The sequence below is a fragment of the Oncorhynchus mykiss genome, chromosome 7 (genome assembly GCF_057628025.1).
Source record: "Oncorhynchus mykiss isolate SJ-2025 chromosome 7, ASM5762802v1, whole genome shotgun sequence".
Classification (NCBI taxonomy): Eukaryota; Metazoa; Chordata; class Actinopteri; order Salmoniformes; family Salmonidae; genus Oncorhynchus; species Oncorhynchus mykiss.
In genome coordinates, this window is record NC_143028.1 from 15,860,028 (window position 1) to 15,882,084 (window position 22,057).

The window sequence follows — 22,057 nt, forward strand, 5'->3', positions numbered from 1 at the left end:
CTCCCTCCCCAGAAGGGGAGGATGAAGGAGGCAGCCCAGAGGTATCAGTACGCCCTGAGGAAGTTCCCCCGAGACGGCTTCGGAGACGAACTGAAGGGCCTGAAAGAGCTCCGTGTCTCCTTGTACCTCAACATGTCACGCTGCCGCAGGAAAACCAATGTGAGACACACACACACACACACACACACACACACGACTATCAGTTGCTAATATAATTGAACATGTAATAAAACTGCAGGTATTACGTCATCTGATATAGCTACACACTACTCCATTAGCTATTTTATAGAATTTAATATTGAATGAAATGTCATTTCATGTTAATAGTATAGCAGTAGGTATAATGGATAGATCTTCATCTCAGCAGCCTGGAGGGTGTGATCTAACACACCCTTGTTTTACCAGACAATATAATAAGACTGTTATACTAGAGTGGTGGTGGTAAAATGGCATCCTCCGGGCAAATGAATAATGGAAAGATGCTATAATGTGATACGGTCATCCTCTCCCATATACTGGAGGAATCAGTATGGGAGCGTGTGCACAAACACGGGCGCACACAAACCCACACGGAAAGAAGGGATCCTCCCTCCGTTGTTGCTGGTGGATATTGGTTCAGGGGGAAGAGAGAGCTGGCTGGGCACATATCATCCATATTTCATCACGTTCAGGTGAATAGAACAGGAGGGGAGTGGGAGTATAGAGGCCATAAAAACTGTTATTAAACATTGAACAGTTATTCAGAGCTGTGGATTTCAAGGCTGTGGTGTAATGCCCACCTCCATCTCAAGGACGGAATCACACTGTGGTTTGCTTCATTAAATATTCACCTGAGAGGAATGAGGGGAGCAGGGAAACGCGTTTAAAAACAAGCCAACCGCATGCTCTCTAGGCATACAAAGAGATGGGTGGATACACTGTGTACGCAGGCATGTACACACACATCGTACACACACAGACATATTGTACACGCATGCACACACACCAGGGCCACTAGAGGTGCTTATGAAATTACCATTAAAGGCTCAGTTCAGTCAAAAACATGATTCCCCTGTGTTTTATATACACTATCGTTCAAAAGTTTGATGTCACTTAGTAATTTCCTTGTTTTTGAAAGAAAAGCACATTTTTTTTGTCCAATAAAAATAACATCAAATTGATCATACAGTGTAGACATTGTTAATGTTGTAAATGACTATTGTAGCTGGAAACGGCTGATTCTTTATGGAATATCTACATAGGCGTACAGAGGCCCATTATCAGCAACCATCACTCCTGTGTTCCAATGGTACGTTGTGTTAGCTAATCCAAGTTTATCATTTTAAAAGGCTAATTGATCATTAAAAAACACTTTTGCAATTATGTTAGCACAGTTGAAAACTGGTGTCCTGATTAAAGGCGCAATAAAACTGGCCTTCTTTAGACTAGTTGAGTATCTGGAGCATCAGCATTTGTGGGTTCGATTACAGGCTCAAAATGGCCAGAAACAAAGAACTTTCTTCTGAAACTCGTCAGTCTATTCTTGTTCTGAGAAATTAAGGCTTTTCCATGCAAGAAATTGGCAAAGAAACTGAAGATCTCGTACAACGCTGTGTACTATTGAGCTGTTGTGGGAGCAGCTTGAGCGTATGGTACGTAAGAAGTGCCCATCAAGCCAATCCAACTTGTGGGAGGTGCTTCAGGAAGCATGGTAATCTCTTCAGATTACCTCAACAAATTGACAACTAGAATGCCAAAGGTCTGCAAGGCTGTAATTGCTGCAAATGGAGGATTATTTGACGAAATCTAAGTTTGAAGGACACAATTATTATTTCAAATTAAAAATCATTATTTATAACCTTGTCAACATCTTGACTATATTTCCTATTCATTTTGCAACTCATTTCATGCATGTTTTCATGGACCACAAGGACATTTCTAAGTGACCCCAAACTTTTGAACAGTAGTGTATATTTCCACACTGTGAGGTTGCAATAATACTGTGAAATTGTGACAATGATGATAATGCCCTTTTATTGTAAGAGCTGTTTGAAAAGACATCACCAGGTGTTAAATCAGTTAATAAATCAATAAGAGAGTTCCAAAGCTCTCTGTCAATAACAGCTAGTTTTCAGTTATCCCCTCCACACTCAGACCACTCCCAGACAGTCCTAGCAAAATGATTGCTTGAAAAATGTTTCTTTGCTAAGGAGCTATTTTTATATATATATTTACGAAAACCATGCGAGTAAGGTTACCCAGAAATAATTTCATATTGAGATAAAAACAGCTGCATTGTACCTTTAAAGAGTCAATAGTTTTCATTTCCGACATCTGATTGAAGGAGTTTTTTTTACGGTTTGGAGAGAAGCTACGAGCACCCGTCTGGAGAATCCATTAAGACACTGGGAGATAAAGCTGCTCTACTCTGAGCTGCACACAGATGAATAATTCTCCAGTTAAACAACACTGAATTCCTCATTCCAGTCACTTACAGTAATTGCAAAGTGTGGCGCTGTGTGGACTACCGCTGGATTCACACTGCACTCATTAACGCTCACAAACACATTACCCTGGCTAATGACCTCAAGGCGTTGGTTTTGGCTTCTCCTTGAGAAATTCAGGGTGGACTGAATTTAACAGTAAACATTCAGAATTAACTGTTGAGTTCCTGTCCTCTTTTTCCCCCCCGACAGGATTTTGGTATAGCGGAGGAGTTTGCCACCAAAGCCCTGGAACTGAAACCCAAGTCTTATGAGGCGTTCTACACCAGAGCACGAGCCAAGAGGAGCAGCAGGTTAGTACACACCAGTTCTCCCTTTATACTGATAACAAGGGGGGACTAGAATGGACGGGTACAGTTTTGTCTAAGGACAAGACACACTCACCTCTCACTATGTTCGCCTCATGTGTCCATCCAGGCAGTATGCAGCGGCGCTAGCCGACCTCCACGAGGCGTCTCGGCTCTGCCCCACCAACCGGGAGATCCACCGTCTGCTGACACGTGTGGAGGACGAGTGTCAACAACAACAGCAGCAGCAGTCCCCCAACACACCACAGGGCCAACAAGCAGCACACAGTCAGACTCCCGATGACCTCACAGAGAGGAGCCAGGACACAGAGAGGAGTTGTGATACACAGAGCCAAGATGAACTAGATGACGATTATGAAGAGATAGGGGGAGAGGAAGAGCCCTCACAGAACCCGTATGGACCCAACAGGCCCAATAACCCCTATGGACCCAACAGGGCTCTCCCACCAGTACCAGGCGCAGTGGGCTTAGCTCCCCTGGACCCCAGGCCTGGTTCCCCTCTGGATGGGTCCACACAGACCAACCTGTCTCTGGACAAGCAGGGCCCTGTCCTGCAGGGTCCTAGACAGAACCAAAGCATGAAGACCAAGCAGCAGCAGCACTGTAACTCCCTGCAGGTAGGGGGCAGACCAGGGGGCAGGCCTATGTCTCTGTGTGGCCCCTCTAGCCCCCTGCCAGGCAGACACATCTCCACCTCCCTGAGACCCAGCCCTGGCCTGGGCATCGACATCAGCCCTCTGCCCTCCTCTTCCACAGACCACCACCCGGGGCTCACCCCTGTCAACCACCACCACCTCTCCTCCTCCTCATCTGTCCAGCCATTCCAGGGCCACTCCTCCAGCCTGGCTAGGGGAACAGAAAGGCTCTCAGCCCACCCCGGCACCACGTTGGACGGGCATGCTGGGTCCCTCACTCCTGGGGTTGGTAAGGAGGTAAGGAGGGAGGGTTCTGGGGGGTCGGCTGGCCCCGGTCTGCGTTCTGGTGGTCAAACAGGCAGTATGAAGGCCTCCAGCTCTAGCAGTAGCCTAGCCTCTAGCGGGACCCTGTCAGACAGCAGCAGGACCCAGGCTACTCAGGGGCCCGACGTGCCTCGCCCCAAACCGGCTAAACCAGAGCTCAAGCCTCGGCCATTCATGGGGGTGAAGGACAAGGCAGTGCGTGTCCAGGGGCAGCCCCCACCTGGACTGGGCTGGCAAGGTCAGCCTCACTCCCAGCCACTTTCCCCTGAAGGTCTAGAGAACCAGAGACACAGCATGGCCCCTACGGACAACATCCAGGGATTGAATAATGAGTTCAAGCGGAGGTCCTCCTACGCTGAGCCACTGCAGAGCCAGGCTCCCCTCCAGGTGCTCAACGGGGCCCAGGCTCAAACCCAGCACCTGGCCCAACAGGCTCAGGCCCAGCACCTGGCCCAACAGGCTCAGGCCAAGGCCCGGGAGTTTGGAGACAGGTTCTACCACAGGGAGCCAAGACCAGGTCCAGCTGCAGGCCTACATCACTCCTCCCAGTTCCCAGACGGGAACCACCGGCAGGCAGGGTTCACCAGAGATAACCCAGCCATCCTACCCATCAAACCTAAACGCTCCTTTATAGAATCCAACGTCTGAACTGGCCATGTTCATTCAAGCACAAACGCAGACACCATAATACATTTCTCTGTATTCCAGAGAAATGGTGGCAAGGGAAGGGTTTAAAAGTTTCTTTCCTTAATCTGACTCTTGTAAAGTGACAGTGTATGTGATGCACTGCGTTTAGACTTAAGCATCCATTTGAGGCTTTTGTGCTTTTTGCGTAAGCATGCCTAGAGCAACACCAGTAAGCAAACAACACAGTGCACATAATCACACCTGGGAAACACCATATAGTACCAGTCCAATAGCTGAACAGTAGCATAGCATCCTACTATGGACCATTATAACAACGTAACTATGATGTAGTTTGTAAAGAACAACAGTAAAGGGTTTCGGATGCTAATGGACGAAAAGCCATTTGATTAAACGATTGGCTAATGATCGGCACGCATATCGAATAGGGATGTTTATACATTAGATTTGTACGTGTTCTATTTATAGATGATATAAGTGGTGATCGCCTTTGTCAGTATACCAGAGCCCTCGATGCAAAGTGCTTCACAATGCATGGAAGGTTTCTCTACCTTTGTACATTTTATAAATAATTATATTTAACTAAGTGTACATATAATCCTACAGACGTTGTTGTAACTGCTTGTTGTTGCGGTCGATGTTAATGTATTTACTGTGCCGACGGCTTGGTCAGTTGTAAGAACAATATATTTGATATAGTTATTTTTGCACAGCTAGAGAAATATTTGAAAAGTTGATGGGATATATTTCGTTTGTGTGCACAACATTAACAGTTTACAGTAAAGGTACAGCTTGTAAGGGTATTATTATTATTATCTTTGATTTGTGAGCTATGCGACACATTATACAGACTATGCTCAAGCACTACCACCATAATCATGGGGAAATAAAATCTCTTTGGAAAACTAATGACAACAGTCTTCCCTTTCGAAATGTCATCTCCCTTCCCCTCATTTCAGACACCCATGTGTAAAATTGTGTGTGTACCGACACCTTCTATCCCTTGTTATATAACTTCAGACATAGATTGAAAACTTCTGTTGTTGACACCAGTATCCCTTCAAAATGCCTAGAGTGCATTTGGAAAGTATTCAGACCCCACAACTTTTTCCACATTGTTACATTACAGCCTTATTCTAAAATTGATTGAGGGTTTCAAATAATAATCTACACACAATACCCATAATGACAAAGCAACAATTTTTTTTTATTTTTTAAATGTTTGCAAATTCATTACAAATAAGTTGAAACAATTAATTTACACAAGTATTCAGACCCTTTGCTATTAGACTCGAAATTGAGATCTGGTGCATCCTGTTTCCATTGATCATCCTTGAGATGTTTCTACAACTTGATTGAAGTCCACCTGTGGTAAATTGATTGGACATGATTTGGAAAGGCACACACCTGACTATATAAGGTCCCACAGTTGACAGTGCATGTCAGAGCAAAAACCAAGCCATGAGGTCGAAGGAGGCACAGCTCTGGAGAAGAGTACCAAAACATTTCTGCAGTATTGAAGGTCCCCAAGAACATAGTGGCCTCCATTCTTAAATGAAAGTTTGGAACCACCAAGACTCTTCCTAGAGCCGGCCTCAAGACCAAACGAAGCAATCGAAAGAAGGGCCTTGGTCAGGGAAGTGACCAAGAACTCAATGGTCACTCTGACAGAGCTCCAGAGTTCCTCTGTGGAGATCGGAGAACCTTCCAGAAGGACAACCATCTCTGCAGCATTCCACCTATCAGGACTTTATGGTAGTGTCTAGACGGAAACCACTCCTCAGTAAAAGGCACATGACAGCCCACTTGGAGTTTGCCAAAAGGCATCTAAAGACTCAGACCATAAGAAACAAGATTCTTTGGTCTGATGAAAGCAAGACTGAACTCTTTGGCTTAAATGCCAAGCGTCACATCTTGAGGAAACCTGGCACCATCCCTACTGTGACGCATGGGTGGCAGCATCATGCTGTGGGGATGTTTTTCAGCGGCAGGGACTGGGAGACTAGTCAGGATCGAGGCAAAGATGAACGGAGCAAAGTACAGTGAGATCCTTGATGAAAACCTGCTCCAGAGCACTCAGGACCTCAGACTGGGGCGAAGAGGATCTGCAGAGAAGAATGGCAGAAACTCCACAAATACAGGTGTGCAGAGCTTGTAGTTTCATACCCAAGAAGACTCGAGACTGTAATTGCTGCCAAAGGTACTTCAACAAAAGTAAAAAGGTCTGAATACTTGTAAATGTGATAGGTTTTTATTTTCTTATATATTTGAAAAATGTCTAACCTGTTTTTGCTTGTCATTATGGGGTATTGTGTGTAGATTGAGGAGGGGGAGAAAAAAAACATTTAATTTAAAGAATAAGGCTGTAACATAAAATGTGGAAAAAGTCAAGGGGTCTGAATACTTTCCGAATGCACTATCATCAACAATGAAATGGTTTGAGCTAAAGCAGCAGAGTAGAACATGGTCAACATGCATGAGTTTGAGAATATATATATATATATATATATATTAGAATGTCTCATCAGCTATAAATATTTACATTATAAAAGTAGTTTCATCCCAACAGATGTGTGTGAGTGCAGACACAGTTGAATCGAAGCTCTGTGTGGTCAACCTGAAAACATCATTTATAGCTTTATGTACTATGAGCCTACTTTTGGTCAGAAGTTAACTGAGGGATAGACCATCTTTGGATTGAAAAGGGATGTAGAGACACGCTTGCATCCCTCTCTCACTGGCTGGTCCTCCAGCGTCCAATAGCCATCTTCAGGGTTCGGTTTGGGATCAGATGTGTTGTCCATAAGGGCAGGTTGGTCATGGGGCTGGAACGATTCTTGGTTGTGATCCAGCTCTCAAATCGCTTCTCTCTCATAGGAGTACCCATCTGTTCAGAAGAAAAAGTAGACAAGATGGATAGTGTGTTTTGCATCCTTTAAAAACATGCCACTGTATTACAAAAAATGTTGTAGCATAGCAATAGATAGCTAAAAAAGGCACCAGACAGATAGACAGATTGCCGTGGGGGCGTGTCCCACCTTCAGCGATAACAGGGTCCCTCATCAGCTTTCTGGTGATTGGGCAGAGGAACTCATCAGGAACACCGGTACACCCCCCCCCCCCCCCCTCTTCAGCTCCCCCACCTTCCTCAGGACCATACTGCGCAGCCCCACAGACTCTACAGTACACCAACAGGAAACAACCAGGCAGAGTTAAGGGAAAATGGTACATTGGCCAACGGAGCTTGCATCATTTGTGGACATGATATCCTGGCTTGAACACACTGCGTACATGACCCATTTCCTGGTCACCATGGAGACTACAGCAAAGTGAGGTCAGTGTGTGTGTTAGACACACAAAAAAACTAAAAGAGCCCTCCATCAGGAAGACAACAGCCTGGCATGGTGCCATCTCTCACTCTCAGAGACAGTAGAGAGACACCCATGTCTACTAAGAGATTCATCTCTTTTAGAGAACACGGCTGTTTGGTTACCATGGTTGCTATTGGCATGAGAGACCAACAACAGACCGACACCGACCACCTCACAGAGAAAAAGTTGGGAAAACTGGCTTTCCTCACTAGGGTGAAAGATCTGTATTTAAAAGAGAAGATATACAGATCCACCAAAATCTGTAAGTCACATTTTCAGATGGATTTTGGAATCGTTTCAGACAGAAATGGTATTCGGTGTGTACCATTTTCTATGTTACATGATATGTATTTTGGGATGAGTAATTGTGTTATGTAATGGGGCAGAAATCTTAAAGCAGAATACACATGGCCTAATCTAAGGCTGTACAGTTCAAATGCATGTAATCCTGAGGAAATCTCATTAACATTCATTCCTCAATGTCCACCTTGTTTTTCATCTGTCCCTCCCCCTACTTAAAACAATATTCCAGTCTGAGTATGTGATGACGCTCTGTTTCCAGCTACTGTACAAAATGTTGATCTCAGATACCAGACTGACAAGTAGGTAATGTGTAGAATATGATAATGTACCATTAGCTGCATGATAATGCATGTTATTATGATAATGTGTGTAGTCGATGGCGTGATGTGCCGTCCCCACCTATGTTGAGTTCTGAGGCCAGTGTCTCCTTGGTCTGACGAGCTCAGCTCCATCTATGTTGTTTGCCTTGAAGTTCTCCACCAGCGTCTCCAGCCCCTCCTCACACGCCCTCCTCTGACCAATCCCTGAACAGAAGTCTGGAGTGACCCGGCAACTTTCTGCCTGATCGGTCGGAAAACAGGAAGTGACCGCACATTAGTATCTCTCAATTACATGCTGTTACTATAGTTAATGCGTAATCCATAAAAAGTTTCTATAGCGCTTTTTAGTCACTTTCCCCACCTCCACATGAGAATGTTGCAGTTTCAACTGGATAACAAGATGTGAAAAATGTAGTACATTACATAGAGCACAGTAAGACTCCGCATAAAAATTGAAAAAATACCATTGTCAACTAAAACGATGAACATGAATGTATTTACAGTCATTGAATTGCAAGCCTTTTATTGACAAGCCTCTCTTAGAAAGAGCTGTGTAGAGCTGGAAAGGTGTCAGGTGAGAGGAGGAGAGGAAGAAAGCATTGTGAGCCTATACAACTACTGGGTGTACAAAACATTATGAACACCTGCTCTTTCCATATCATAAACTGATGAATCCCTGATGAATTGAGGCTGTTCTGAGGGCAAACAGGGGGGGGGGGGATGCAACTCAATATTAGGAAGGTGTTCTTAATGTTTTGTACACTGTGTACACTAATACAGTGAATACACGTGAAAATAAAAAAGCAATTCAGTTCTCGCCAGGCAGTGCTTCAAGGAAAAAGTTGCCTGGAAACACAACAGGCTATGAAAGACTCAGCCATATTAGCAGAAGGCATTATCACCTGGGTGCTCAATAAAGCCCTCTTTGATAGCAGTGGGACTCCTAGGTTTCACAGAGACCCTCCATCCCTCACTGCTTTCAATGAGCAGATGGGACGTGAGTGGTGCAAATGAGGGAGAAAATGTATGACTCACCAGGTAAAGATTTTTTCCCCCCCATGAACCATGCAGAGAGAGGGATGGTGATTGGCAGAATAAAAAAAACATAATTAAGCCATAGTCAATAAAGAAGAGCTTATGCAAAAACAGCACATAATCACCAGGCTGTCATCACCATTAAGTCAACAGGATCTTTGTTTACATGAGAAAATAGTGAAACAGTACGTAGGAACCCCACACCGTGACTCAGAATGCTAATGCCATTCTTAATGCCAATAACACTGGCAGCTTGTCAATACACCTATCTTAGACTTCTGTCCATCTGTGTGTGTGTGTGTTACCCACCATGGCCAATGCGTCCGTCCTCTACTCTCCATATATTGACAGTCTTGTCCATAGAAACCGTGGCGATCAGGGGTGCGCTGGGAGAGAAGGCGCACGGCGTCACGTACCTACAGCAAAGGATCATGGGAGGGAGGACGGAAAGGTACATTTTTTTTTAAAGTAGGCTATTCGAAGAAGGCCATTGAGATGCGACGATGTCCCCAAGGGTAAGAAGGAAGATTACCTCTCAAGTTGGTTCAATGTGTCGAGCAAAGCCCCCTGGCTCTGAAAAAGCAACAACACTCAAGTTCAGATGGGAGGTGCTCATGGGTTTATGTGTGGAACATTAACATGGGGAGTTAAACTGAAATTACATCTACGGTAATGAAAAGAGCTTGAGTGCCTTACAGCATCATGCGACTGTTGTCCACTGAGCTGCAACAGAAAAGGCCATGGTAAAAAAGCAACACACTTCTCCCCCTTGTGGCCAGTTGGAGTAAATGTACAACTTTATCTTGATCAACTGTGAGAGCGCTTTGCCTTAGATCACCTACGGGGGGACTTACCCAGACACAAGCAGCTGTTCGTCTGCAGAGAAAGCACAGGAGAGCACCGGGGTAGACCGGCCGGTCAGGATGTGCAGCAGCTGCATCTTACAGCCTACGGGCCAGAGGGGACGGATGGACGACACCCTCAGATCATTCATTGTGACCACACATCCACCACATCAACATATGCACACAGTTCAACGTTAAACAGGGCATTTGCATAACCATAGCGTGTGGTCAACGTACTGCCTGTGTTGGACCTAGAGACGGTCCATACCTTCAGCGTGCGGCCTTGTCCACAGGAGGCCCGGTGGAACTCTACCCCACCGCTACCTGAGAGACAGGAACAAATTAATCAAACACCTGTCTCAACAAATTCCCATATATGGAGACTCCAAGATAGCCTGGTCCCAGATCAAAATGTTGTGCTGTATAGACAACTCCTACGATCATTGTCATGTTTGTACAAACAGATCTGGGAACAGGCCAAACTCAAAAATAGAGGGAGGAAAATATCAGCATCATCACCACCACCACCACCACCACTGAGGATCTTGGGGCCAAAGCAGTAGCAGGTGACCCCCGAGTCGTGATTGTTCTCCTCTGCATGGAGCTGGTTCATGTCCAGGTCCCACAGCCTGAGGTCCACATATGTAGATTCAGTGACAAACATCTGGCCACAGGGGTTGAAGGAGCAGGCCACCACAGTGGTGTCATTCACTGTTGACAAATAATCATTTAAGAACACTCTGCAAGAGACAACACATAACATCAGTCTGCAGAGGCCAGAAAAGCCTCACTTGATATAGGCAACACCTGCAGGCCTATTTATGCTTCAATAACATGGAGATAAACGATATCAATCCACCAAGTTCACCTGTGCAAAGTTTTCGTAGGGAAACCCCAAAGCCCTAAAGTGCCATCAGACACCTCCAAAATCATGTGTGAAGAGTCAGGGCGAGAAGGCGCAAACCCTGACAGGGTTCCTACCCGGATGCTCCAGCACTGCCTGTATCTCACCGGTGTCCGTTGACCACACAACTGTTGAACACGAGGCTAAATACTGACCACAGGCGCTGAAGCAACAACAGTGGACGCCATAGCCGTGGCCAGAGAGTGGGGATTATGGGACTTCGGGAAAAGTCTTGGGTGTTGTAAATTCGTACGGTTTTGTCAGCTGAACAGGTGGGCAGCAGTGTCGGGGAGAAGGCGCACCAGTTGACATCGTCGATGGTCTTACAGGGGGCAGATCAGGGACGCCATTTGAGTTGGTCTTGATGAATCCCTTAGACAATAGAATAGAACTATTAACTGTGTGCCATTACAATGATTACAAGATAGCTAGCTAGACTCGTTGTTATCCAAACAGCTTGCCACACCTGGAAACCATTTGAAGTTGCCAGAGCAGAGAGGTTGCAATCACATGCATTTTAGCAAATAGGCTACTTACGACCCACTGGGAAAAAAACGGTTTGAATCAATTGTTTCCACGTCATTTCAAGCCCAAAAAAACTGTGATGACGTTGAATCAACGTGGAAAACTAATTGGATTTGCAAAAAGTCATAAAAGGGATTTTGTATTTTTTCCCACCCAACTTTAAGCTAAATCCAATGATATGGTGAAAGGTTTTGTTGATTTCACATTGGTTGACAACTCAACCAAATGTCAATCAAAACTATACGTTGAACTGAGGTCTGTGCACAGTGGGTAGTTTGTAGCGAGCAGACCCAGCACCTTACAGCTGCACTAAAGGGTCGGACAGGCTTCGCAGAGTTGGCGCGTGATATGGCTCAGAAAACTTACCTCAACTCAGGGATGAGAAAGAACTTGATAGAGACGCTTTGAGAGATTTGAATCAATTGTCCCATTATACCAACTGTTACACTGACAAGATTGAACGACTGCTAGTTTTTCCAGAAAACTGCACTTTTTGTCCTCATGCTAAATAGCAGTTGCCACATCAGCCATTTTGGAATGGCAGTGTCAGCCAATCAGCTCCTTTGTTGTTCAGCGCAATGTGCCATTCCATAATGGCTGCTGTGGCTACTGCTAGTTAACATGTAGCCAATAAAACTGAACTCCACAAATTACGTTGCGCACCTAGTGAAACTAGTTTCAGCACCCAAAGACTAGCCTACAATTACACACGACCATTGCGGGCAAGTCTTTGGGTGTTGAAATCAGTAGTTTGGTTTATAAAAGGGCAGTTTTTCAAAAACTAGCAGTCTTTCAATCTTCTATGTGTAACATTTGGGAGTATTCGAAGTACAACTTATCCTTGGAATTAGATGTGTTTTCCGAGCCATATCCACTGTGTCTTAATTTAAAGCTGCAATATGTCACTTTTTGGGAGAGACAACTAAATTCACATAGTAATGTGAGTTAAAGATCTATCATTCTCATTGAAAGCAAGTCTAATAAGCAGTAGAGCTGTTCTCTGTGCACATTTCTGTGCTTCCCGTTCTTAAGTTTCGTTTTTGCATCTTTTACTTTCGGTATTGTACACCAGCTTTAAAACAGCTGAAAATACAATATTTTTTGTTTATTGAAAATATATTTCACAGCAATTTAGATGGTAAAATGATTATCTACACTATACTTGCTTTTTATGACCCATAAATTGGAATTTGGCGAACTCTTCGACATTTTAGCAACCAGAAATGGCGGAGTGATTTAAGCATAACGCATCTTCATGCAAACGGCCTGTGCGACCCTGTAGTGCAGCTTTAGTTATAAGCAAGTATAAGGTGTCGGATCTGCTGGCTAGCTAGTTATCTAACCCTTTAGCTAGTCTAGCTGTTCGCGCAACAGCATCACTAAATGCTCCTGTTGTTTAGTTTGTATTATAACAAATGCATGTAAATACAAAGCCAGTATTATTTTATATTCTAACTAAAGTGGGATGTATGTTTATTTTCTTACCTCTTTGCGAGTCTATGTTCATTGTTTACTTCCTGGTCATGCACGCTGTCATATGGTCAGCTGACCATGATGGCCTTCCCCCAAACTTCAGTGCGTTCAACACAACTGGGAACTCGTGACAAAACGAGCTCTGATTTGGAAAAGTAGTTTTGAACGGTCCTCAGAATTCCAAGTTGGGAACTTGGGCCTCTGCCGAGAGGCCTCTTTGGAGAATTTCGACTAACCAACATTAAGATCACTGACGCAATGATTTGACCTCGTTTTTATCCGAGTTCCCATTTATCTTGAACGCACCATGTGGCGAGTAGGTGTGTCGAAAGGAGTGGGTGAATGGACAGGGAATCAGCTAATTGTGCAGATTTGCTGCCACTCAAGAAATACATAAAAAAAAAACAATCAACACCGTCTAACGTAAAGCAGAGCGCTTTCGACACACCCACTACTTTCCACACGCCCACTACTTTCATTTCGACACACCCACTCGCCCATACTCCCGTCGCAATTTTGGGATGCTGCTGCGTCCCCTTCTCGAAGTATGAGCCATGGAGCTTGCAACCTGCAGTAATAAAACCGGAAATGAGTTCGTTCAACCATTCCCATGTGGGAAAATTCATGGGGAAGGAATATGGCTTTGAGATTAACGTCGAAAATATGGTCTGAGGTTAACACAGGCTTAGGGGGGATCTTATACATTTTGTTCTATGAGATAATATCAGTCAGTTAATGTGAACTTTATGAATTATGAAGCCTTTTATGTGCGTTGTGATTTTTTTGTTTGCATAAATGCTTAAAATGATCTCATAGAACAAAGCACATGAGATAGTTTATCCAGAAACCATATACAAGCTCTATTAATTTTCTCATAGGCTTTGTCCAACGAATCAATGGCTGAGTTAGTGCCTACAAAAATATCCCATTACTATTTCTTTCTATTGACGGTGTCAGAGGAAGGCTCTAAAAATGGTCAAAGACTCCAGTCACCCAAGTCATATACCCATAGCTGCATTCACGTGCTAGTCGTAACTCTGAAATTTCCGACTTGCTAATTGGTTGAACGGGCATGTGTATAACTACAACCAGTTAACAAGTCGGAAATGTCAGAGCCAGTACAGAGAGGTTCCAAACAAACCTCTTTATCGATGATAAATGTTGATATTTTGGGAAAACATAGGCATCGTCGGCATATAAGTGAATATAATATTCCAGAGGGCTATTTTGCCACATACAAAAATAGGTATTTTGAATTAGAGTTTATTAATCATTAATCATGAGGTTATTAATCATGTTTTACCCAAGCACTCTCCGGAGAAAGGCCATGTCCCTGGTACAAAAAAGTTTGAGAAACACAGAAAGAAACCATGTTGCCTTGCCTTGAAAGCAGTGTAAGCAGATAGAGGCCAGTTATGGACCTAAGCCACTGGAGGCTACTGAGGGGAGGACGGAGCAAATGGAATGGCATCAAGCACATGGAAACCATGTGTTTGATGTATTTTATACCATTCAACTTATTCCACTGAATTCATTACCACGAGCCAGTGCTCCACAATTAAGGTTCCAGTGACCTAAACTCAGACACTCATGAAAATACGAAAGTTATTGTCTATCAAATAATGTCCTTTTGGCCATAAAAAAATGTAGTTATACAAATGGATAGATTGATTTTATTCAATTTGTCATTTTTGTTAGTGAGATTGGAAGGTTGGGGGTTCGATCCCTGGTCAAGTCCAAAAAAAAGACTCTAAAATTGGGACCTGACGCCTCTCTACTTGGCACTCAGCATTAGGGAGATGGATTGGAGGGAAGGCCCTGCAACAGAATAGCATCCTGTCCAGGGGGTGTACTTGTACATCAAGTTGCCTCATACAAAGGCTTACTTGTCCAAGGTTACTAACTTAAAGGAGTAGTATTTGATTTTTTTCACTTGTTGTTACATGGTTCCTCACCCTGTAAGTAGTCTATGGGCCAGGAGAAATTGTAATCCATGGTTCGGTTGTCTTTAAACAGCCACTACAAACGTAGCTAACTTTAGCCATCACTAGCTAAAAATTAATGGAAGGGTGAGGGCCTTGTGATCCCTGTGGAAAGGATAGGGCCTTGTGATCCCTGTGGAAGGGATAGGGCCTTGTGATCCCTGTGACCAAAATAACCTGAAATCAACTCCATATTTGGTTTGATGTTCACATTCCCCTGTCACTACCATTGATTGCTTAAAAATAATTGTAGTTTCTTTTTGACCATTTTCATGGAAAGCTATTACAGTAAGTTACTTAATTGTTCTCCAGAAATGATTTGATATTGAGATAAAAAATGACTGCATTGGGCCTTTAAAATGCAGGAAATGCGTTATCAATTATTTTTTTTAAATCTGGAGGACCACCCATCAATCATGTCCAAACAACATTAAACCCATTCACAATGACAGCAAACTGAAAGTTCTCCTTGTAGGCTACCCTTTCATGTTTTGACAGATCTAAAAATGACTCGATCTCCAAAGTCTAGATTCTAATCTAAACCCTATTAGTCATTAACATATACTCATAGGCTAGATGTATCAAATTATTTTATATTTGTGTGAACAAAAGGGCTAGTAGAAGTAGGTGATTTGAGGGGCCAAAATAGGCCCTAAATTGAATAGGTACTACATTAATGTGCAACCCAAAAGCATAGCAAAACTACAAAGGTATTCTCCTCCCCACTCAAATCATCCAAATTAAAATGGCATGACTCATGACACAGGGTAGGTAGAAGAGGGAAAATAACACATCCAGTGGGAAACTAGGTCGAAAAACATCCAAAATAGGCCCTAAATTGAATAGGTACTACATTCATGTGCTACCCAAAAGCATTGCAAAGCTAAAATGGTATTCTCTTCCCCACTCACATCATCCAAATTAAAATTGCATGACTCATGACACAGGCTAGGTAGAAGAGGGAAAATAACACACCCAGAGTGAAACTAGGTTGAAAAACATACTTTAATAGGTCCGTGCCACACACTAGTGAAAAATAAAGCTCCTACAAAAAGAATGATACTTTTTTTCCACAATATCTTAAATAAAGTAACTTCAAGTACTCTGACTTGGGTACAAAAAACTCTAGCTGCCTCCATTAGGCCACGACACACAGCAAGATTCAAACACAGTGGTTACAAATGGCCTTACGTCCTCTGTACTGTGGCAAGGCAGATATGGGGAAATGTTTCATGGAAAAAAAGACCCAAAAAATACTTAAACGTCGTTTGTTTTTCTCTTTCTGTATGGAGAGGAATGATTACTGTGTCACTGTCAGACTTTGGAGGCCATGTTGGATTTAAATTATATAAAAATAATGTCATCATAAAAATGGAAAAACCAAAAAAATTATATCCCCTACGCCCCTGTTGGAAGGGTAGGCACTACCAAGATTAAGGATACCACAGTGTTTGCAGAGGATATGTATATATTGTACAAACAATATTTATAATGGTTTTTTTAATCACTTTCACTAAAATAGAATAGAATGCTACAATCATTCTAAGGCATAAACAATATCTGATATTTTAAACAATTCGTTCCAAACAAGACTTGAATATTGACATTAATAAACAGTATATACACATGTATCACCATTGTCTGACTGTTTTTCTGCAATTTTTGTAATTAAATGCAGTTGTACAGTTTTAACGTAATGATTACAGTCCTCTGGTGCCCAAAAGCATAGAACAGTGTAAACAGCAATTTTTTTTCTTGGCTTTGTTTCATATTTGGGAAAAAAATCTAATAAAAGTCAAACACAAAGATAGACATTCCTTTCGATTCAAAGCAGTTGGGCTGATTCTTCCTTTTCATAGAAAATGATGTGGACCTTTTTTTTATTTTATTTATTGATTCATAAATAATTATTAAAAAATTAAATACATTCACTATAATACGATTAAATAAAAATAAAACGTCTATTTACAAGTAGTGGAAAGTATTCTACCGCAGATGCATCTTGGGTGGTTGAGCAGGATGAGGATTCAGTGCAATGATCTTGAACAGGAAATGGTATTGCACTAAGACACCCGGTTGACATTGTGTGGGACTCTTTGGGTGTTTGGATCCCTGTTGTACTGTAGCAACACTAGCGTTACAAGTCTGTCTGTTGACATTTCACTTTAACTGCCCCGGGTTCGTCCCAAAGTACAGACGGACCAGCATCATCATCTTGTCGTTCCCAAAACGTGGTGCCTCTGCTATGAAATGTCAAATAGAACTTTACTTGAGGTCTGGTTCGAGACAGTGATGATGATCGGTAAAACAACACCCAAATTGATGGATTAGTTTATTTGATTGAGAAGCTCTGTCCATCTCTTATCAAAGAACTTCCTCATGTTGTGTCCCGCTCGCCCGATGTCTGAATTGTCTTCATTAAACTTTTCACAGTTATCAAAAACCAGGTTGACGTCAATAATGAAAGTCTCCAGATTCTGATACCTGAAACGAGAGGAACAGATCATTTGGAGTAAATGAGTAAAACACTCAATTGTTATGTTATCTTTTCCTGGTTACGTGACTAGATCAGCAAAAAAACTCTGGGTTAGTCATAGTGTGACTACTAGGGAGTGGATAGTAACAGTGTCATATTAATAGTGAACTCACTGGCTGCTGACGAGCTTCTCTCTGATGGTGGCGAAGTCCATGGGCTTCTTGATGACCTTCCTGTAGCCAGGGATCCCCTTGGTGTTGACGGGGTTGAGGAAGGGCCAGGCATCCTGGTGACGCTCCAACTCAGCCAGGAGCACCCTGCAGAAGAGAACACACGCACACACGTCACAAAGGGAATGTTAACAGTACATTGGAACCTTCAATTATTTAAAGAGGCTGAACGCAATGCCCCAGGCAAATACATTTACAACTCGCATCTACATTTCCATCAGCAACTCACTGATTAAAGTGCTGATACTTGTGCTTAGAAAACGACTCAAAGGTTTATGGTGTAGTACAGTACCTGCACAAACCAAGGTCTCTGTTGTTGTCTCTGGCTGTCTTGGCTCTCTTCACACACACCACAGGGCTCTCCTGACTGGGTGACTGGGGTGTGGGCGGGGCCTGGGACAGGGCGGGGCTCTCCTCTCCTTTTCTCTTCCTGCTGGGGGGCTCTTTCGCTCCTCCTCCTTTCTTCGGGGTGCCGCTGGCGCTCGCCGAGTCGTCCTCTGACACCTCCACGTTACCGTTACTGTTGCCGGCCTGCTTCCCGTTCCGCTTGGCCTCGGCCGCGGTGGGTTTCTTCCCGCCTCCACCCGCCACCGGTTTGCTCGGCGGCTTCTTGTTCTTGGGAGACGGGCCGCTCGCCTGAGGGGAGAGGGGAGGAGGACAAAGATTCATGCAGATGTACTTACAAAGCAATGGCACTTAGCATATCGTGTACACAGTGTTGTTGAATTACCTACTTTGAAATAATATATGATATGAAAGTGACAGTTACGTGATGTACTTTGAAATAATGTACATGCCTGATATGCATGGCTGACACACTTCTACAGTAAGGTAGGATATGTACATGTTGAATAGTGGCCTGGACAGTTTGGGTCACCTTGGATATGCAGGCGGGGCAGTACCAGTCCCCCTCGGGGATGGTGGTGATCTTGGGTTTGTGACAGTACGTGTGGCAGCCTTTGTCACAGCCGTCACACAGCAGGAGCAGGTCCTCGTTGTCACCCTTCCTGCAGATCTGACAGTACTGAAAGCAGGCAACACAGTGTCACCTCAAACCCAAGGGATGGATTACGAATCAACATTTACCAAGATTTACATTGGAATCCATTCCCTAAGGGACTTGAAATGGCCTTGGGATTCAAATGCTCTCCAATGACACACAGTATTCACTTCCCTAAAATATTGAAATTCCATGCCAGCCAGCTACAGTCGTTGAGCTTTTACCACTTTCATGATGGACCTCTCCCAGGCGATGGACTTCTGGAGCTGCTGGAGACACATGGCCAGCTGGGCGGCACTGCGGACGTCGCCCAGGGCCTTCCTCCACACCTTCATCCCATGGGCCACCTCCTCCTCGCCCCTGTGGAAGGCAACGCAGATGTCAGAGGGATGGACGCATACAAACAGGAAACGGAAAGTCGGAACACGGATGCATGCAGGCAGGTACACACGCCCAATCATTCGCTTTCCAACACAAACACTTGCCCATACACAGACACACAGCCACTGTCACCACAACTAGCTGAAACTGTGGCTGTGTAGACAGACACAGGCATGAGAGTGAGTGGGGGGGCAGGCAGGCAGACAGCAGGGATATATGGGTACAGATACACACACTGCCAGGGAGGAGTGACACCTATGCAGATGCCGGGAGAGGAGGGAAAATAATGGTGGGGGGGAGCAAGGTGGATGATTACTGACGCATAACACCATGCAGAGGGCCAGAAAAAGTAAACGGGAAAAAACATTCACCACACTGTGAGTCAACCCCAAACCAGGAGACGACCACAAAATACACAATAAGAAAGAAGCAAAAGCAAAAAGAGGACAGCATAGGTAGATGTGTTTTTGAAAAATGACACAGAAAAAGCACACAGAAGTGTTGAATGCTGAGTGGATGACCTACCCTTCCCTGTCAGCACTACTGGAGGGAGCTGGGACAGTGACGGTACCGGTAGCCCCCACATTATCCAGCCTGATCTGAATGGTGGTACCTAAGGGGCTCCTCAGGTACCTTCTCTCGATGTTCCTCTCCAGGTCCGCCAGCCGCGTCACCGCTATGTCCAGAGGGTTGTCCGCGTGACGCACCACGCCGCCCGCCTTGTGGTCCGCCTTGTCCTCCGGTTGGTCTTTGTCGCCTGCGCCGCCCGCCGCTGGTTGGTGTTTGGGGAGGGGCTTGTGCTCGTGGTAGACCAGGTCCTCCCTCTCTGATTGGGGCTCGGGGTACATCCAGCCCTGCACAGAGAATGTTGGGTAATGCAGTCTTTAGGTTCAAACTCCCTAGCCACTGTCACTAGATCTTGGTTAACATTTAGACTTGAAAAGGTTAGCGAGTGGCCCCCGCTACTATTCACTACTTTCAAACAGAGGCCTATATTTTCTCCAATGGATAAGGATGAGAGCTATAATAAAATGAAGCTTCTCATTTGTTGATGTCGTTGTTGTTGTTTACCTTCACCTGCAGGCTGGCGGTGGTGACCTTCCTCTCCAGCTCCTCCACCTGCTGCAGCACAGCGATGTCCATCTCCATGGCCTGCTCCTCCACACACCACCCGCGCACTGACTCCACACTCACCTGGCTCTCCTCCAGCTCACACAGCTCTATCATGGCCGCTGCAGATTGGGGAGGCGGGACGGCATTAGAGACCAGTCATACACTCCATAGACGCCGCATACATATTAGTCGCACATCAGACCCCACACCCACGGCCTTGCTTTTGTCGCTCGATACTCCCTCCTCAACGCAATAACAAAACCACACACACTCTTACCACACACACTCTTACCACACACGCACACACACACACACACCACACACACACACACACACACACACAACACACACACACACACACAGAGATTAAGAATTCAATATCCAGACACAAAGAGCTGTTCAATCAGAAACCATGTGAACGTTAACAAATCTGGCTTTGATGTCAGACTCATATTGAGCAGTCAGTCATGCGTCATGTACCAAATGTCAACTCATTGTGAAGCGCAGGTGCTTGGAGTGTGCTCAGTAGGGGTAGAACTACTCGGTGCTGTCATAACACAGTGCTCAATCAGACTCCAACGCAAAAGTCTTTGTGAAAGTCTGGGCTTGCCAGTCGGAGTGTGCGCAGTTTCACTGACACAAAATCAAAGCTACTTTATTCATCGGGATCTGTTGGCTAAAATCTACTCTGTAAAGGCTATGCGGATTGCTAAAGATTGGGTAAGTGAGGGACCTACCAGCCAACCAACTGAGTGACCTACCGCCTGTGTTCGTGTCGGAATTAGTACTCACCGTCTCGGTGCTTGGTGCAGACCTGTGGGATGAGCTCCATGTATTTGTGCACCTGTCGGTGCAGGACCTTCTCTCTGACTCCCCGGCTGTGGAGGGACTCCACCAGGGAGCGCAGCTCCTCAATGTCTGACACCCGCCACCAGCCTGACAGCATCTCTGAGCACACACACACACACACACACACACACACACACACACACACACACACACACACACACACACACACACACACACACACACACACACACACACACACACACACACACACACACACACACACAAACACAACACACACACACACACAACACAACACACACACACACACACATAAATAAACATATAGACATTTTTCAGAAAAATAACTTAAGACAATATAATGCCCCCTTGAAATAGATCTACAGTATTCTGATACAGAACACACTCCAGTGCTGTTCTCTCTCCTCAAGAGATTCCTTTCTTCCACCCAGTGGAACAAAATAAATGATTCATTCTTATGACTCAGTGAATTAATAAAGGTTCACTGAATAAATAAATGACTCATCCCACACACGCTCTCGCACACACACGCTCACCCTCGGGGATGGGCCGTGGTGTGGGGTGATCCGAGTGCTTGGGCACCTCCATCATGGCGGGAGAGGGCACCGTGGATGAGAGCTTCTCGCCTGAAGGAACAGGCGACTCGCTCTTGCTGGAGACGCTGGGCGGTGCGTTGGCACTGCCCTCCACGGAGCTGAGGCCTGAGTGGCCTGGCAGGGGGCTGTTGCAGAAGGGCAGCTGGCTGGGGCTCAGCATTCCACTGGGCCAGCCACCGCAGAACGCTGAGAGACCCAGCAACGACCCGCCAGCCTTACCCTAGAGGGGGGAGATACATACACAGACTCTTCAATATCAAGATTAGAAAAACTCATGTGT

General features: G+C 44.7%; 2 protein-coding genes, 1 long non-coding RNA gene and 1 pseudogene across 26 annotated transcripts in view; 1 reads left to right on the forward strand and 3 right to left on the reverse strand.

Moving 5' to 3' along the window:
• The window catches only part of LOC110527473 (protein TANC1), a 46,740-nt gene extending 41,435 nt beyond the window's left edge, over positions 1–5,305 (forward strand). For all 3 annotated transcript variants that reach the window (XM_036982881.2, XM_090240347.1, XM_090240348.1), the window contains 3 exons: positions 13–159; positions 2,676–2,776; positions 2,901–5,305. In XM_036982881.2, the coding sequence (XP_036838776.2) occupies positions 13–159; positions 2,676–2,776; positions 2,901–4,398 (1,746 nt within the window). In that variant the 3' untranslated portion in view covers positions 4,399–5,305. The remainder of the gene's footprint in view (positions 1–12; positions 160–2,675; positions 2,777–2,900) is intronic.
• A 1,697-nt stretch (positions 5,306–7,002) lies between these two features.
• LOC110527476 (WD repeat, SAM and U-box domain-containing protein 1-like) lies at positions 7,003–10,346 on the reverse strand (annotated as a pseudogene). The gene is made up of 6 exons (XR_016497114.1): positions 10,279–10,346; positions 9,957–9,997; positions 9,734–9,840; positions 8,469–8,626; positions 7,434–7,573; positions 7,003–7,282 (listed from the first exon to the last, which is right to left on the reverse strand). The product of XR_016497114.1 is annotated as a WD repeat, SAM and U-box domain-containing protein 1-like (transcript).
• Positions 10,347–10,506: 160 nt separating this feature from the next.
• On the reverse strand, positions 10,507–13,297 carry LOC149982329 (uncharacterized). Its single transcript, XR_016497115.1, has 3 exons — positions 13,184–13,297; positions 11,138–11,545; positions 10,507–10,980 (listed from the first exon to the last, which is right to left on the reverse strand). It is a non-coding gene; the product is annotated as an uncharacterized LOC149982329 (long non-coding RNA).
• Positions 13,298–16,140: 2,843 nt separating this feature from the next.
• LOC110527478 (bromodomain adjacent to zinc finger domain protein 2B) overlaps positions 16,141–22,057 on the reverse strand; it is a 69,343-nt gene continuing 63,426 nt past the window's right edge. For 15 of the 21 annotated variants that reach the window (XM_036982904.2, XM_036982903.2, XM_090240356.1 and 12 more), the window contains 9 exons: positions 21,718–21,997; positions 21,146–21,301; positions 20,312–20,472; positions 19,766–20,094; positions 19,084–19,219; positions 18,737–18,883; positions 18,152–18,495; positions 17,803–17,946; positions 16,141–17,637 (listed from right to left, as the gene is read on the reverse strand). In XM_036982904.2, the coding sequence (XP_036838799.2) occupies positions 17,481–17,637; positions 17,803–17,946; positions 18,152–18,495; positions 18,737–18,883; positions 19,084–19,219; positions 19,766–20,094; positions 20,312–20,472; positions 21,146–21,301; positions 21,718–21,997 (1,854 nt within the window). In that variant the 3' untranslated portion in view covers positions 16,141–17,480. The remainder of the gene's footprint in view (positions 17,638–17,802; positions 17,947–18,151; positions 18,496–18,736; positions 18,884–19,083; positions 19,220–19,765; positions 20,095–20,311; positions 20,473–21,145; positions 21,302–21,717; positions 21,998–22,057) is intronic. The other 6 variants (XM_036982905.2, XM_090240357.1, XM_036982902.2 and 3 more) reach the window with 2 other exon arrangements.